At 45.5% G+C, this 19,360-nt stretch overlaps 1 protein-coding gene across 1 annotated transcript in view; it reads right to left on the minus strand.

Annotated features, from left to right (window-relative positions):
• The window catches only part of rerea (arginine-glutamic acid dipeptide (RE) repeats a), a 92,526-nt gene that overhangs the window by 46,433 nt on the left and 26,733 nt on the right, over positions 1-19,360 (minus strand). Inside the window, 1 exon segment of the mRNA XM_030370048.1 lies at positions 16,506-16,576. Within this exon segment, the coding sequence (XP_030225908.1) occupies positions 16,506-16,576 (71 nt within the window).

The raw sequence follows: 19,360 nt of genomic DNA on the forward strand, positions 1-19,360 counted from the left end.
GACAAAAAGGGGGCTTGAAAGAGGATAGCTTTGAGAAGGGGATAAAAACAAAACACCTTCGTATGAGCATCGTCTCAATAACAGGTTGTGTGTGTCCGTGTGTGTGCGTGTTCGTTGTGTCCAAAGATTGATGAAGTGCCTGCTGTGAGGGGCATAGAGAGGAGCTGACAGTCAAGGAGAAGAGTGGTGTGTGTTTGTGTAAGAGTGTGAATATATGTCTGTAGGCGGTGTCTTTTTTTATGTAGGAGCAGCTGTTGGGGGCTCAGAGGTTGGGTTTGGAGGGAGAGAATGAAAGAGCAAGAAACAGAGTGAGAGAATTCACTATAGCAGGAGGTATGAGTTTATTGTCTTGTGTGGTCAGTTTACCCATGTCGATGCACACACCGAACGACCACACACACACACACACACACACACACACACACACACACACAGAGGGGGTAGTAGAGGGGCTCACCTGTAGACGAGAAAAAAAGCAAATAAACAGTACTTGGTTGAAGAGAATGGGCGAGCGAGCATGAAAACAGATAGTATCACCAAGTGTGAAATAGGAGAGAGAGAGAGCCTCCAGCAAACTACTGCTGTAGCCCCCCAGAACTTGAATCACAACACGAGCACAGGCCGGGTTATAACTCTAGTGTCTTATCTGTCCGTCTTTGGTTACTCCTTGCTTTCCGTCCTCACTATATTTCTATTCCTCAAGGTCACCTTGTCTTTCGCCTGTCTCTCTGCGTGCCTGTGTCTGTCGGTCTGTGTGCTGGCCTCCAGGGAGGACACTATTCGTTTCACTCATACATCATGCTATCTGAGCCATCCCGTAGACTTAGCTGTGGGTGGTCTGGCTTGCTCGCTCTGCATGCGCACCATATGCAAATCCAAACATGCAAATTACTTGCACACATGTGCCACAATGTATCCTTGAGGGTGTCGTGGCGCATGCAAGGGTTTGTGTGCGCCTCATCAGTGTGTGTGTATGCGTTCGTGGATGTGTGCATGTGGATGTAATCCTAGGATTTCAAGTGCTATTGGAAGTGAACCAAAGAGTGCATTACATCCCGAACAAAAGGAATAGGCTATTGAAACCATACAACATTACATTTAGTAAATAAGTAGTGGAAGGATATTTAATGCAATATTCCAACACATCCGTCTGCTGTAATTTGATTCATCCCGGACCCTAACACACACACACACACACACACACACACACACACACACACACACACACACACACACACACACACACACACACACACACACACACACACACACACACACACACACACACACACACACAGAGAGAGCTTCAAGCTACCTCCTGCTGTGTTGCAACAAGAGATGTATTGTAGACAACACAGCTGCAATAACAGGGCAGGGGCGGAGCAAGAGAGGGCTTTGCTGAAGGAATCCAGCACAGACCACCATTAACAGCCTCCATGCTTTGAACATGGCTAATGTGTATGTTAAAGTAGAGCATGCAAATAGCTTTTCTGTTAGGCAGTTGTAAGATGCAATAAAGGGAATTCAATTTACATTAACCGAGAGGTGTGTAACAGCACGGTGGTCACGATGATCAGTAAGTCAAATCCCATTGGATACAACACTGAAACAGGCGAATGTAAACTGAGCACATAAGCATATAGGCAGAGCAAAATAGAGAAAAGCATGCGAGGCAAAATGTTAAACAGCTGTTTATTTTTTTACACATTGCAGATCAAGCATTCCATTATTATTGTCCTTGTTTGAGCCTGGGCATCAAAAAGCATAGCTTTGACGCACACACACAGTCAGAGTACATTTGCTTTGTGGAAGTAGCGATGGGTAAAGGAGGGAGAGGATTTTGCTGTAGACCGAGGAATTACTCTCTCTGGCAGAGATGAGACAGGAATGGCTTTTTACCCGCAGTGCTGTGTGTGTGTGTGTGTGTGTGTGTGTGTGTGTGTGTGTGTGTGTGTGTGTGTGTGTGTGTGTGTGTGTGTGTGTGTGTGTGTGTGTGTGTGTGTGTGTGTGTGTGTGTGTGTGTGTGTGTGTGTGTGTGTGTGTCTTTACCTGTGTGTGTCTATCTATATTTTATCTAAAGAAATACATATACATGCATACATCATAAGGTGTAGATGGGTGGGGGGGGGTTTCCTACTTAAGAATGTGCCTCACCACAGAGGAAGTGTCCGTTTACAGTTTAGAGTTCAGCTGTATCCCATCACATCTCGTCTCCCAGCTCTAAACAACACGGTGAAAGCTCCCCCAAACCCCTTCACAGCCACGCTACAGCTTTGATGTGCAATCACGCAGAGAGCAGACATGCTAAAATACACCATGAGATGAATGATTAACATGATCTTACTATGTAAGTATGAGCAATCTTTAAAGGAAAGAAAGTGCTTCCTTTTAGTGCCTTATGCGTAAGCTCTAGGTTGGGGCTGATGGTTCTTTGTCTACAGTGGTGCTGTGTGCGTTTGAGAGCTATTTGTCCTTGGGGGTTTTCTTTGTGCATGTTTAGCTACGTGTAATAAGTCTCTAAAATGATTAACATTATGCTCCAATAATCCAGCCATGTGAGCCGACAGGCCATGGCACCAAAAAAACGGGGCAGGGTTATTGATAACTGTGCTATAAAGCGGGCATCATCGCCATGACAGCACATACATTATCATAGCCCCCCTCTAGATCCACCCTATCCTCCGAGCCCTCCCCTAAAGGCTTTGACCAATCAGCATAATGCTGCCGAGCAAACAATCCCCTGAAGGGTGGTGTTGGAGGAGAGGAGAGAATGCTAAGCGGGCCACTCCATCTGGTGATTGACACAAAGCCCCTTGTTTACCGACGCCACTGAGATTTGCATCCTTTTTACATTGCCCCTCCCTTACCTACCCTTACCCTGCGCATACAGACAGACACACACACACACACACACAACCACACACACACACACACACACACACACACACACTTCAGGTCTTTATTACGGCTGCATTGGTCGCTCTCCTTAAAAGCCTATGAACGCCACTACCTGTCACAACAACGTTCTACAAACAATGCGCAGGTACAACCACGAAGATGTGGCGCTGTGTTCGCATGACGTTTTCGCATCATGTGTTAGCCCGACAATCATGGTAGGATGTACCATGCTTGTGTAGCGCACAGGGATGGGTTAGTGTTAGTTAGACTGCTGTTTTGTGGATCTTCACTGGGCAGTGCTACCGCTAAGTGGGGGAGGACTTGACAGGTTGGCCCCAAACACTTTGTGATTCTGTGCAGAAGCCCAGCACTAATACAAACTCCTTATATGGGTCTGCGGTGCCTCTCTCTCTTTCTCCCTTGCTCTCTCTAAAGGAGCGAGACAGGTTGAGCCTAGGCAGTTAAAATGAAATAGCGGAGAGTGGGTGTCAGAGCCACAAAGACAACCAGACTTGACGACTTCATCAAAGATTAGAAATCGCAGAATACAGTGGTAGGAATACATTTGAAAAGTGTTCAACGGCCGGCAAAGCAAGAGTAGCTAATTTGCACACCAAGTCGAAGGGCTAGCTTGTTTCAGCAGTGTTAGTGGAAGATTTATCTCGCCAAAAACCCCTTGAGATTAAGCAATAAAATAAATAACCGTTACTTTTTTTCTGATACCCATCTACGCAAAAAAAAACCGCTAGCATGTTGCTAATGGTTTTAAATGGGGTATGCGAGCCATTGATCTAGCGGGGGAAGTATGAGTTTATGTCATTGAAGTATAACTGCAACCATTTGTTACAAAGGGTACAGGTTACTCTGCCGGGCAGAGAAGCTACAGATCGAGGCCTAATGCACAGTCCTTGCAGCCATTTAACTGCATTTTTAGCATGGCAGCAAACAGTTTGTGCCTAATTATGAGCAGCAGCAGCAGCGGCTGCTGCTGCTGCTGTATGCAGAGCAGTGTGGGGGAATGAAGAAGCAATACTTATCACAGCATTGCTGTAGCATCCGCTTTTCTACCATTAACAGTTTTTCACGCGAGATTCTAAGCAGGAAAAGCATCGATAGCAATGTCGAACGAAAGCCCTGAAACGGTTCCATCTAAAATGGAAACCACAACGTACAGAGAACAACGGGGAAGAGCACAGACAGCCTGATTACGATCAATAGAGGTAATCAATAGTCTCTTCCCCCCCCCTCCTTCCCGCAACCCATCTCTCTCTCGCAAGCTTTTGTTGCCTGAATTAGCATTTCTATTGCACTTAAACCAACTGTCAGGCATGACGGCATTGGAACTGCGTCAACTGATGGATGGAGATTAGAGGAAAATTTACGTATGCCCCTTGCTCAATTATCGTTTTCTTTATAAAGACCTCATAAAAGTTATGTGTGTTGAAGAAGACAATACAACTTGCCCCTATCACTACATCTACTGTGAATCCTTACTCAGAGATCAAATTAAGTATGCTCAAAGTACTCTGAGAAACAGACATATTCAAGCAGTGAGATCCTTCAGTTCCCTATACATAACCTGGCAAAAGACCACATTCCACTGCAGTGCTTGGACCCAGTAAGTGCGCGCGCGTGCGTGCGCGAGAGAGCGAGAGAGAGAGAGGTTTCTGCGGGGAGGACAGAACAATGAAAGTCTTGATCTGTAAAGAGAACAGACAGACAGACGGACAGGGGTCTCAATCACTCCCCTCCACCTCTCCCCGGCTTGCTGCTGTGGAGAGCTTCACTCATCTGCCAACTCCATTACCTTTTCCAACAGGGCCACACATTAAATCATTCTATTTCACCTGGAGAGAGGAAAAGAGAGGGGAGGAGGGTGGGAGTGTGAAGGGGAAGGAGACGGAGAGAAAGGCACTGCAAAGTACAAAGGATGGTCTTTTTCCCCCTCTTTCCTTCATCTCTCCCTTTCGTTCCATCTCTCCGTGGCGGCTTGTTAAGTGATTCGGACACACATGTCCACATGCTGCGACCACTATCAATAATTAGCCAAGCTGCTCATCCTATAATGCCTTGAGGCACAGATTCATCAGAAGAACCAGACAGGCAAGGAGAGGAGGAAGGTAGTATAAGAGAAGCAGAAAGTAGAACAAGAAGGATGGCTGAGAAGAAGAGGGAGAGGGAGAATCCCTGGTGGTGATAAAGCACTATCGTTTCTGCTTTATCTTGGATCTATAAAGAGTTATTCCCCCTCAAATAGCGAGGGTATTACCCAGATCTATAAATGGGCTGTTAAATGGCCAATAGCCCAAGGTTAGCTTGTCACGGTATAGTGGTTGCCACTCTTTATGAATTGGTCTTCACAGAAGCACCAAGGAAGTCCCATCTGGATTAAAGGGACATCTTTAAAATGCTCTGATTATTTCAATTAGCTGTGGCGCAAGGAAAGGAGGGGAAGGCGGGGGCGGATCCCGTCACATGGAGCTTTCAAGATAGATGAGGTGCCAGTCTCATCCACTGCAAAGGGCCATAGGAGACCCTCATTTAAGATTTGGTATTTTTGCAAATCACTTGATAGCAACCATTTTAACAGTGGGCCTGAGACAACTAATTTTTGCTCCTTTCAGTCAGCTGGTGTTGACTGCTGCAGCAGAGGCAAAAAGAGGTGCAGTCCACAGCCCCGGCACTGCCAAACTGCTATTTACACTCCCATGAAGAGCAGAACAAAGGGTGTCTGAGAACGGCGGTAGCAGCAAATGAATACAGCTACAAAAGGGATAACACGGCTCAGCCCTTTGATGCCGGGAAAATGTCTCTTCCATCACAGATAGTGTTTACGCTGTTCCCCGGCACACTGCTTAAGGACGAGGCAACAATAAAATTGACTGGTTGGTGGTGTTAAATCTCAGAGGAAATGATGAGCTAGAGAGGGAAAGAGGGAGAGAAGAGAGAGAGAGGGAAGGAGGAGGGGAGGGTGGTTATGGGCATGGGAAGAGCAGTGAGCACAGGAGGCATAACAGAGGGGAGGTGGATATCTATATATATAAACACAGCGAAAATGTTGAGTTTGTGTCTGGTTTATGGGCTGGGACAATACAATTCTCTGGCTCACACAACACTGGGATAATGAAGTGAGCCTTCTTCCTGTGCAAATGTGCCTGTGACTCATGCATAACCACACACACTTTACCCTACTAACAGGATAAAGTGTGCGTGCATGTGTGTGTAGCTTCTCCCCAGCAGGCAGCTGTAGCTCTCTCAGATCCAGTGATCCATTGGCAGTGACAGGCAGGCAAACACAGTTTAGACTTGCCCCTTTATGCACATGCAGCATCACTCACGAGCATGCTGAAATGTGACGCACAGGGTCGAAGACAGAACCCTCTCCCCCCTTTGTGTTTCTACACATGTGTGACACAGAAAGCAGCTGGAATTTGAATTAGTGAAATTCCAATGTACAATGCCTATGGAAAGAGTATTAGCTGCTGACATTGAGATTTAAAAATCTCATTGTAGCTGGATGGGAAAAGACATCCAGGCATAGAATCTTTTGATTTTCTTTTACTCTTTGTTTTCTCATAAACCTTTTACATCCAGGCAAAATAACTTCACACATGTAGAATCCGCTCAAAGAATAACGTGTCAAAGTCAGACAATGTGAAGACTAGTGGTGATGAATCTCAGAGGGGAGGCGCGCTCCACAGTTCAGACAGAGCTCAAGCTAGTTTCAAATGTGTATTTGAGTGGGAAAGCATCCACTCAAACATCAAACATCTGCTGGAGTTTCTCATTTAGTTTGCCGCGGCTCTGCTCCATAAATCTTACTGACATGACAGTTGCTTCTCGGGTTTCGGTCCTTGGCAGAAGGTTGCTTGTGTCCACAAACACCCGTTAAGACAGCGTTCAGCGCCTGGGTGATCAGCACGGGTTTTGTTTCAGGGTGTTCTGCTTTGATTGAACAAAGGCCATCAAGGCTTTCGCTAAGGCAAGTCATGTAAGTAGACAGTCACCAGGTGGTGGAGATCAGACAAATGCAGTCTGTAGCAGTTGAGTGGAGGAGCCGCCGACCAGTTTTTGGGACAGTGTGTCGAAGAGCAATGGGGGGGAAAAAGGAGATCTGCCGTTGACGAATCCATAAGGGTCTGACTGCCTGTGGCCATGTTGCAGTTGTTACACGGCCTTTGTGAGAGACGTTTTCTCTGAGGGACCGAACTGCAGACATTCATGTTCTTCTCACCCTGAAATTTCCTACTCAGCCGAGCAGAGAGGAGTGGGAAGGGAGGAAAGGGGGGAGGACTGCGGGAGGGCATCGGTCAGAGAGCGACGCTCTCTGACCGATGCCCTCCCGCAGTCCTCCCCCCTTTCCTCCCTTCCCACTCCTCTCTGCTCGGCTGATGAGAGTTAATTTGCACCATGTGTTGTTAAGTGGAGAAGCGGAGGGAGAGGGGAAAGAACACAGAGCTGGGGAGGAAGTGTGTGAACTCGATACCACTATAAATCTCTGCTTCCACCACCTTTGAAACCGCTTCTGCCTTTCTAACCTCCTCCGGTTGCCTCTCTTTCTATCACACTACTTTGTTTTATTTGAATGTCACTTTGGAGAAGGTGGAATTACCCAGAGTCAAACTAAGAACCAGTGGTAAAGGCAAGGACAATAATAAACAACAACTAATAAAAGTCGGGTAGAGGTAGGGTAGGACCTGATCTTACCTGACTTGGGCAAAATGGCGGACTATATATGGGAAGGGTGAGGAAGGGAAGGTGGGGACGGCAAACGTTTTGAGGGGCTCTTCTATCTCCCAAAGTTCCTGGGGCTATAAACTTGGTGTCTGGTTCGACCCTATGCTTTCTTTTGTTATCCACAGCGGATGCAGAGATGCAGCAGTAATCAACAGGAAACGGTAGCGTTCTCTGTTTGAGCATCCTATCCGTTGAATAGTCTGCCTTTTATAATCAGGGGAGCTGGACAGCCCTGACGGCTAGCAGCTCGCTCAACGTTGATCACCAAGGAGAATACTTAATTCAAAATCTTAATTATAAAAATAATTAATGTTGTTTTTAAGAAGTTTGCTTGTAATAATACTGTGTGCCAATAATGCACCCATTGCACTCCATACCATTGCTAGAAGGAGGGATCCCCCATGCAGTTTTCTTTCTCAAGCTTTCTTCCTTGTTAATTAATGGAGCTTTATCTTGCCCTTTGAGGGGAGGGTTAGGGGTTGACATAAATATATGGCCTGTAAAGCCCTTTGAGACTGTTACTGTGATTAAGGGCTGTACAAATAAAATTGACTTGATGGAAAATAAGCAGCATGTGTCAGGCAGGGGCCATTCCAATTAAAGTTGACCGATCCATGCAAATGTTTGAAGTGTCAGGTTGGCTCAAAGACAACGACAAGAGATTTTCCTCCAACATTCATAGCCAATAGTGAAAGGATCATATAAAAGTGTTTCCTACACAGACTTTACTTGGGCAGGTCATTTTTTAACATAAAATATTGATGGCTCTACATAGAGAAGTGCTGCTGCCCGACTGTCTCCTGGGCAAGTCTTTACAAATAGACACACGGGACTCATAGCGGTGATGGTGTCTTTGGTTTCACTCGTCACATCGTTGTAATTCAGAGCGTGAATACCTGAGGAATATCCAACATCTTGAAATCTGAACAAAAGGAGCCCCCACCATTCGTGACCACCGCAGATTCTAATGCTATGGGAAGCACTGTGATGTGTACTGTAACTTTATTCAATTACAACGTTCAAAATGCTTGAACATTTATTTTTAGTTACCACAGATTACAGCGCTGGGCTACCCACATCACATTATCTACAGCTGTAGGGGTAGTCCACTCATCTAATGGTGAGCTAGCAAGTTAACGTCATGTTACTTGCGACAATTTCAATACAACGCAATTGGATAATGTGAATAAACGGGAATAAACGTTACGTGAATTAAACAAAACATGAACTCCTCTGTGAAGATGATTCCTGCCTGAGCCACGTCAGATAGTTATCTCGGTGGTTGAAGACAACCAAAGTTTACAATATTTACTACGAGCGGCTGGGCTACAACAAAAGGCTATTCGCCCTCCAAATGTGTGTTCTACTCCCGTCCGGAGCCAGTGGACATCTTGAGTGTGCTACTGCTGGGGGAAACCTGGTACTTGTAATTAAGCTGTGTGTGATACACACAGCTGCCGGCTTAGGTGTGGCGATGGTTAATATGCTGGTTCTACCTTTCATTGCTTCTTTAGTTTCGCCGATGTGGCGTCGAGACTTGTTGCAAAAGAAAGAAGATAGCCAAGTCTGTTCGCTCCCCTGTTGCCAAGATAAAACACAGGCTTGATGCCGAAGCACAGGGACGGTGCCTCAGATGTTAGTGAAGACATCAGAGTAGACAATTTAGTTTGTGATGTGGTAGAAAATAAAGAAAAGTCACTACGGAGGCTGAGGCACCACTGAATATTTCAACATCTAAGTGACATGGAATGAAATTAACACTTAAGATTTGGGGGCCAGAAGGGATTCTGCCACAAACAATATCGGACAAATTAACATGAACGTTACTGGTAAGCTAGAAAGCAGCGAAGTTAGTATAAGCTAACTCGACAAAGGAAATCTCCATGGGGTGAGAAGCTAAAAGGCCTCTCCTTCTGAATAATTTAACAGTGATGGGTCAAAGAGCTGGATATTGATTGAGCTTTTAGAGCATCTTATGAAAATTCTATAACTGCTGGCCTGGCTCCTCAACCGCCCAACCCCCCCACTTCTGTCCTGGGGCTGTACCCTCTCGATCTGGGAAGGTAATCACCACACACACACACACACACACACACACACACACACACACACACACACACACACACACACACACACACACACACACACACACACACACACACACACACACACACACACACACACACACACACACACACTTGATTCCTCCCTGTCTCCACTTCCCACCTCTTTCTTCTGCTATCCACAGAGAAGGATAATCCTATTGGCTAAACAACCAGTTTCCATAGCAGCCTTCCGTTAATGCATAAGGGCAGTGAATGGGAGACAAAAAAAAATTGGTTATCTGCCCAAAAAAGGTGGAAAGACGAAGGCAGGGGGAAAGGCGAGTAGTGTGTGTGTGTGTGTGTGTGTGTGTGTGTGTGTGTGTGTGTGTGTGTGTGTGTGTGTGTGTGTGTGTGTGTGTCTCTCTCTCTCTCCCTCTTTTTGGTTCGCCTGATAGTTCACCTGAGCTGTGCAGAGCCAAGCATAGCAGTCCCTGCTCGTCTGGCCTGTTCTGCGTTGTTATCTCAACCTTTCCATTTGTGTTGCTTTATTTATTCATCCCTGTGCTCATGCAGACAATCAATTCCATTGGCCTCCCCAAAGGCAGACATGGATCTGTAGCTTGTTCAGTAACGCTAGCACGGCGGCTAAGCAGCAGACACCAGGGGTTGGCTTAATTCACATAGTGTCCACTAGCACACTAGGCTGTCCAAATACACTGCCTGCCTAGAAATGGCTTCTGCCCATAGCTGAGGGTTCAGAAACTCACTAGGCAAGAAGCTGTCATTATTTGTCATTACACAGACCAGCATCCACAATTGCCTCAATGAAACCTCAAGTGGATGAAGGGGGGAGGGGCTGCCTGATGCTGCATAAGTAGTATAAAAGAATATTCAATTCAAATTAGCTAGTCAGTAATGACACTGTAGAGCAAGTAGGTGATTTAAAGGTTAGTCAAATTAAAGAATGGTAACCAATCGATAAAAATATATATAATTGTAAGACAAAAGAATGTTTCCTTTTTTGCCAATGTACACCTTTTTTTATTACAGAAAAAAGGTTTCCAGGATGTTTTACTAAGGTTTTGAATATTGTATTTGCAGACGTGTTTGCTGGGCTTTTATTTATTGTGCCGAGGCTGTGGAGCGAAAATGACCAGTGAATGTTCCCCTCTCCCCACAGGCTTGGCTGACTAGTGTCTATAGATCCCACGATGCCCTTGTCAAGGCTGCTTCCTCGCACAGAGCAGAAAGACAAGCAGACATTTAAGATGGCTGCGCACACACGCGCACAAACACAATCAAGACTTCCGAGACCGAATACAATTAATACATCAAATCTTAGTGATACTAATTAGAAATAAGAATAAGAATGAAATGCACATCCATCTCTTTGTCTTCTCACTATATGTGGAAACGAACGCAGACTCGTGACATAATGGCCAAACATTCACTCACACGTGCCATATTGCCCCTAATGACTGCAGCCCACCTCCCCTTCCCCGTGGAGAGATGGTAGCGTCGTCACTCGATAAATATTAACAAGAAGCGCGACTGATGGCGGTGCTCACTGATCCATAATTGCATTTCAAAATGTTTGACGGAGGGAGAAAGGGAAGGGATGGGCGGCTTTGGAGATGGGGGGAATAGGAAGAGCGGGGAAACACAGTCGACTAGATCTACCGACTAGAGCACAGCGATGCCTGTCTCGTCAGCCTGCCTGCCATCGCCTCAATGGCTGAACACACACAGGAGCCTTTTGGGTAAAAGAAACACAGAGGCCATTCATTACAGTGTAATAGCCGGGCTTTCATCAAGTCACCGCTCCATGCATCACAGGGCTGCTGCTACTCGGTGCAGCGCTTTAGAGATAGGGGGATATCTGAGGGATATTTACTGAAGGATCAGATGGGACGGCAGGGTTCCGTCGCTTGCCAATTTAAGGCGATGCAGAAGAAGAAGAAAAAAAGATGGGTGATTGGATATGTGTGGCCATGCTCACAGAAGACGCCTGATTATCTAGATGTCAGTCCGACTCCCCGCCTGGTTTCCGTCGCTATGGATCCCGTTCATAGAGCCCTAAATGCATGCTCTTGTATTCATGCACATATATTTGCATCTTTATCGAACACGTTTAATTGATGGGCTGGGGATAAATTATTGTTTGCAAGTGGCTTGTATGATAAACATGAGGGGGAGGTGGTGAGATAATTCTGCAAGGCTGAATTATGAGTCTGTTATAGAACGGTTCACATTATAGCATGCACAGTGAGGAACACATGCATCAAAGACATGTGTTATTGTTAAATGAAAAACACGCAATGTTTATGGATAAATGCAGTGGATGTTACCAATTTAAATAACCTTAATAAAACCAAACTAAAATAAAATTGTATCAAACATGATGAAAATCTAATTGAATGAGTATTGCTGGGTAAACCAAATTGCTCTAGAATTGAAACTTAAATTGGAATCAGAGATAACACTTGCTCTAGGAATAAAAGACTGGAATAAAAAAAGCATGAAAAACCTAAATTGAACTCGAAAAGATGTCAAAACAGTCTGCAACTACCGTAAATAGATCAACCGATATTAAATAACTGACAGCAGAGCTTGATTTACAGCAAAATAGTATATTGGTAATTTTCCTTTGTGACATCTTCCGTTGTATGGGCATGATGGTTTACAAAAGACAACGCACATCCCTTAACGGTTAATACATAAAGACAGCCCGCTCAACCCTCATCCGTCAGTGAGCGTGGAGCAGGCAAACCGCACCTTCATAATGAATCAAGGTAATTAATTTCCCCTCACACCACTCCCACCTGCTCCTTCACTCTCCCATTTAACCAGAATGATTTACAACAATGACCTCCAATAATACGTAGGTAGGGGCACACAGAAATCCTTTAAATACAACGTGGGGGTGTGCAAGTGAAAAGGCTCCAGCATTGCGGATGAACCCACCTCCCCTCCACTGTTCTAGCAGGGCAAACAGTGATCAGCCAACCATGGGATGAGTGCAGGCCGGGAGAGTGTTCTTACACTGATGGCAAGACAATGAGCGCCACGGCTAAATGCGGTGGAGTATATATTTTAACCCCCTGCCCCCACCGTCGCTCCTCTCTGCATCGGGGGGGTTCTGCTTATGTGACAAAGAAAATTCCTCATCCGTCTAAGCCGGCCGGGTCTGCGACATACGAGTAGGGCTCCTGCCGATAATTGCATTGTACATGGCATCTAATTAAATGTCCATGAGTAGTGGGATCCAATGGGAGGAGCAGGGAGAGTCTGTGTGCACTGGGAGGGAGGGAGGGAGGGAGGGAGGGATGGGGAGGGAGGGGGAGAGGGGTGGTGGGGGAGCACAGCTGAGTTGGCCAATAACAGCAAATGAGTTAAGCCTCAAGCAGAGGGGAGAGGGTGGTGGTGTGTGTATGTGTGTTGAAAACATTGACACGATGACTAAAACATGGTTGAGATCGCAAAAAAAAAAAAAGGAGTGACAAGCGGATCAAAGGAGAGATAGGTGGGCATGAAGTGTTACAATAGATGGAAGCCGGGAGGAGAGGGAGGGAAGTGAGACCAGAGATGGGGGTGGGGGAGGAGGATAGATTGTACCTGACAGCGGACCAATAGGCAGATAGTACTGCCGATTGATTCAATGACATATCATGTTAGCTAGCCGACACGCATTAATCTCCTCTCTCCCTCCCTCTCTCACGCTCTCTCCCTCTCTCACATGCTGTCAGACCACACAGAGATGTTTGTGTTCAACCTAAGGGAACAGTCACACATCGCAGGCTAAATGTGAATATATTACAAAACAAAATGCGTTTGTGTGTGTACGTGAAAATGTATGTAACTATGTATGCGTGTATGTGTGTGTGTGTGTGTGTGTGTTTGTGTATGTGTATGCATAGTACAGTCACACCCATACTTGGCTTCAGCAATAATATTCCTCTCATCAACAAGATGTAAACTGATTAGACGGTCACAGCAGCAGATGCAAACTAAAGCAAGTGTTTGGTGAGGAGATGCTGTGATGTATGGGTGCAGCTTGGTGAGGTGAGGTACCGCCATTGAACAGGGGGGGATGGCGCTTGATAATGTTTTGCTGGGAGGGGGAGGTAGAGGGACCTAGCTAGCTTATGGGCGGGGCCAAACCCAGAGTAACTTAAATGCATCGATAACGATGATGTCTATGATGATGTACTTCCCACAGAAGGAGCATTATCTCACCACGCCGGCCACTTAATTGTGCGGATCGCTCACATCATAGGGTTATTGTAAGCCACTATCCCTGCGCCTAATGAACTGAACATTAGCATGGCAGAGCATTAAAGCTAATGGAGGGGCCAAACTCAAACCGCCTTCCTGCCAATTTCCACATTTTCTTTTTTTATTAGCGTTAGCCTAGCCTCAGGTTTTGCTCACTACCTCTGGCAGTTAAAATGGCCTCCCGCTGGTCACCTTTGTTTCCCAGCAGACATTTTATGTGCCAGCCATGCAACACGGGAGGACCATATGGCCAAATCAATATGTCACCCGAGTCCCAGTGGGTGTCAGTGGTGAGGAAAACAATGAAATGGACGGTCTGCCAAATCCAGGTTGACCCCAATAATGTAACGGATGGATTATTTTTTTCAAACAAGCGAGGATGTCTGGGTTTTCAGAAACAGAGTTAGCAGTTGGACTTGGTGATCACATTGAAAAAATAACAGAACGTCTGGCTTCAATCATTTACTCGGGAAATTGACCGGTACATTCAGAGGATTTTTGCACAAGCCTAATTGACATAGGTCATTTGATAGAGCCGTAAGACGAGTATGACCGCTCTGGAGAACATAATGTGGCGTTGTGGGATTGGGAGGGGGGAATGGAGTGTGTGTGGTGGGGATTATATAGAAAAGGTTGTTTGGTTCCCCACCCCCATTGCTGCATAAAACAATATCCATGCTGTCAATAACGTTCTCTGTGTGCGTGTGTGTGTGTGCGTGTTTCACCAATCAAACAACTATCTATCCAACTATGTACAAACAACACCTTTTCCTGCCAAGGAATGCAGAGAAAAGGAGACTGTATGCTGGACAAAGAAGGCGTAGTTGGGGACGAAGCAGAGTAGGTTTCATCCCGTCCCGAGGGCAGATGTATTTTGTTCCAATTACGAGCGAGGAAGACTGGGTAGTCTCCGGGTTGACTGGCTAGACAGCGGTTTAGTCCGGCCAGACTTATCACAGACAGAATCAGCAGTCCAACGGAGGGGATATTCATGTGGTCTAGTAAATAAGAGATTACGAGGCTTGCCGAGTTACTGGCGTAGCATTAGCCTTTTGTAGTTCTACTGCCCTAAAACGCTATACATCTGAAGTACTCTAATGCCGTTTTTATTTTTTTCCACGTGAGCCAGCAGGCTTTGTTGTTTTAACAGAGGGATACAAGGGTACAGTCTGTTCAAACACACACAGCGGCATGCAGATGGTTGTTCATTAATTACAGATGGATGGGGAGAGAGGAGAGAGGAGGGGGGAGAACCAGCACAAGAGGGGGAATGCAAGAAGAGATGAAGGGAAAATAGAGCAAGTGAAAAAGAGAGAGCAAGACCGAGAGCGAGAGCGAGAGAGAGAGAATGTGAAGGAGGAAGGTCAGCTAATGGAGCCGGTGTTCTTTCTCTCTCCCTAGACAATTACCTTGGTCGGCCCAAGACCTCTCCTGACGCTCTTAATCAAGGTGCAGTTGTGCGTGTTCATGTGTGTGTGCATGAGTCTGTCAGCGAGGGAAAAATATGGGGTTCCTGCCATCATCAGCAATATCCAGCACCAATTTCATTAAAGCCCCACAGCTGTGAGGCCCGACTCCTTTACCCTCCATCATGGCTACATCTTACCTAAAAAAAACTGTATACAACCTACCGCACATAGACACATCAGCACAGAACCCACTTACTCCCCGTAAACACACACACACACATACATAAAACACAATGCTCCGCCCTTTATTAGAAGGGGTGCTTGTGGCCCCTCCGCTGACCTCCCATCATCACCCTAGCTGTTGGCAGCCATTACTGAGGTCCCCTGGGGCCTGGCCCGGGCCGCCACCCAACCTCCTGCCCTCACATCAGACAATGGAGCTGTTAATAGACAGGCAGCGCTTCACTGCAGCGAGCCTCCTCACACTCCCTCTTTACCAGCCTACTAACAGCTCCCACTTCCTCTGAGGGCTGCAGATTCCATTTCCAGCCCCAGTTTGATTTCAGGGAGCAAAAGAGCGAGAGCGAGAGAGCGAGAGAGGAAGCGAGAGCGAGTGGGAGAGATAGACTGGCCAAAGAGCCCTGAGATGCCCTATGCATCATTCGCCCCAAGATTCAAAGGCTAACCATGTTTGTTTACTTATTTGTACAGCAAAATAGATCATTTGATCGAGGCGGGATAGGGATTTTTATTTATTTTAAGTAAAATGGTGATGAACACCTTGATTAAATCAATGAATTGCTTGAAGAAACACGTTTATTTCTATTAACAAGCAGTTTGAGCCTGGTTTATGTTCAAGAAAGATTCTCAAGAGTCTAACAGCCTTCCCCTCCACTTCAAATAGGCCATGGCTAGGGAATAGAAAATGGCAAATAAAACCATCCACATTATTACAATGGATTGTAATTCAGCATTTCCCAGCATGCCTTGTGTCGGCTCCTCGTCACGGCATATCTGTTTACACAGTCAACGGCTGAAGCACTGCTGGTGGGCGGATCAGAGGAGCCGAGTGAACCATTGACTAGAGAAAGGACATGGAGATGCAGTGAAACAGAAAGAAAATAAAGAAACCAGTACTCACCAGCTTAAAGTCCTGAATGCTACATATAAAGTAGGGAGTGTTGGACCGTCGACTCTCAATATACACACAATCTGGAAGAGAAAAAAAAAAAGAAAGACATTAGGCATGAAAGCAATGCATTGAAAGATGATATTCACACTTCCCATGGGATTTGTATGTTCTCTGTGCAGGGCTGTGAAGAGATGCGAGTGGGTAATATGGTAGTTTGCGTTACCTCTGCTGAAAATACATTTTTTCCCCTCTTGAGTCAAATTCAATTGGAATGCGGGTAATAGGATTAAGGACTTTTGGAGCGCTACAAGGTTGCCTTTCCAAATCAAACATTACACCCAAGGGGAATTATGTTATTGTTCCACTCCATTTGTACACCACAGAGTGTCAGATAGCAGGACGAGCTTCAGCCCTCCACAACCAAGAGCAACTTCCTTTAACTCTGCTGCGTAGGTCCCAACAGCTCGTCAGACTAACCTTGGCAACAAATTTATAGGATTTGAACTAAAAAGGAAAAAAGCCATTAATAGCGGCCCTGTCCCCTCTGCTCTTGTTCCACTTCCCATAATGCTGCCAAATTACATAACCCTTGACAGTTTACCACGAGTCCTGAATGCACTTTGTGTGTGTGTGTGTGTGTGTGTGTGTGTGTGTGTGTGTGTGTGTGTGTGTGTGTGTGTGTGTGTGTGTGTGTGTGTGTGTGTGTGTGTGTGTGTGTGTGTGTGTGTGTGTGTGAGGGGTCCTGGGCCAGCTGTGCAGTTAAATTGAATGCGACTGGTGGTATAATCGGGTCGTGAACTCCCATCTCCTTAACAAAAACATCACGGTGTAAAGGACAAAAACACTGACTACCACTTCTGTTGAACAGACCAGAAGGAGAATAAGGGGATGTTTTGTGTGTGTGTGTTGGGTATTAGGCTAAGGGTTTATTCTTAACCTAGCATAGTATAGTAAACTATAATAGAGGTACTAATGATAATAATAATAATAACAGGTTTCAGTTTACAGAATAGACTGCACACTGTTGTTTATGGAAGCATATGTGTAGCAAAATTCAAATGGCAATGCAATTTGGAATTACATTATGCATTTGACAATTCAATATGCAATTTAATAATGTTATTTGTAAATACGTTATTCAAAGTGTATTTTAACATGCAAAGTGACAATGCAATCCTCAATTAAATTTGCAAAAGTTATAACAATACAAATAGAATAAAATTTTGTCAAATTCTTTGAGTTCCTTTATACAAATTGAAAAGCTATAGCGTCCCCGTGATTGCAATCCACTTCGCCACGCTCCGTGTGTCGCGATATTCAAATGACATTTCAATCCGCAAAACGGAATCCAAAACGGAATCCAAAGAGGGAATCCAAAGAGGAATCCAAAACGGAATCCAAAGAGGAATCCAAAAAGTCAATATGCAAAGTGGCAAACGTATCAGCCAATCAGCGTCTGGGCGGGAACTACGTCACTTGCTCGTAATTTCCTTGTTCACTTCTAGTTCGTATGTGTCAGGTCCATGGTCACCAATGGAGATTATTGATACGCTCCGAAGTTTGGCCGATGATGTGGAGAACAATCGTGTTGAAGACACAGATGCAGTAGATAGAGTGCATGTTCTGGGAGATAGGATAGACGACTTATCCTCACTTGTACGTTTTGACAGTGTGGTAAACACAAAGATTTCCGAAGTGCTACAGGCACTGGGTGCGAAACATAGGGTCGGGAGACCCACCGTCTCCACCCACTCCTCACCTACAAAGCTCTCAACAACCTAGCCCCCAGTTACCTCTGCGACCTCCTCCAAGAATACACTCCCTCCCGCTCCCTCCGCTCAACCTCTGGACTACTATATGTATCCCCACATCACGACCCATTACGAATGGGTGCCCGGTCATTCAACTTTTCAGCACCCAGGCTCTGGAACTCCCTCCCCCCACACATAAAACAGATACCCTTGGAGACAATAGAAAGTGACGTAGTTCCCGCCCAGACGCTGATTGGCTGATGCGTTTGCCACTTTGCATATTGACTTTTTGGATTCCTCTTTGGATTCCTCTTTGGATTCCTCTTTGGATTCCGTTTTGCCAAATCTTTTGCAAAGCGTTCGTTTTGCGGATTGAAATGTCATTTGAATATCGCAACACACGGAGCGTGGCGAAGTGGATTGCAATCACGGGGACGCTTTAGCTTTTCAATTTGAATAAAGGAACTCAAAGAATTTGACAACATTTTATTGTATTTTTTTGTTATAACTTTTGCAAATTTAATTGAGGATTGCATTGTCACTTTGCATATTAAAATTCACTTTGAATAACGTATTTACAAATTACATTATGAAATTGCATAATGCATTGTCAATTGCATAACGTAATTACTTATTGAATTGCAAATTGCAAATTGCATTGCCATTTGAATTTTGCTACATATATGCTTCCATAGTTGTTGCTTGTGAAACTGGAAAGTGAGTGAAACACACACAAACGAAAAATAGATCACACAGACTTAGGGCTCTGTTCTGTCGCTGCTCCAATTCCAACAGCAGCCGGTTTGGGGGCTGAAACCTATTTTAGGTGGTGCCATGTCATTGAAGGGCTGGCTGGGTCAGCTCTTCAGCCCAGACCTGGCTGTCATAAACGACTGGGCAGCTTAGCAGCTGGAACGCAGCTCACACACACACAAACAAACTCTCACACACACACACACACACACACACACACACACACACACACACACCGGCTAACATCTAGCAGCCTGTCTCTCTCTTGAGGCTGAGTTTGCTTAACGTTAGCTATTAAATAAGCCAATGCCTATAGGAGAGGCTGGTTCTCACTGCAAGAGGGCAGGATCAGGGTCTGGG

The sequence above is a fragment of the Gadus morhua genome, chromosome 1 (assembly GCF_902167405.1).
Source record: "Gadus morhua chromosome 1, gadMor3.0, whole genome shotgun sequence".
NCBI classification, from domain to species: Eukaryota; Metazoa; Chordata; class Actinopteri; order Gadiformes; family Gadidae; genus Gadus; species Gadus morhua.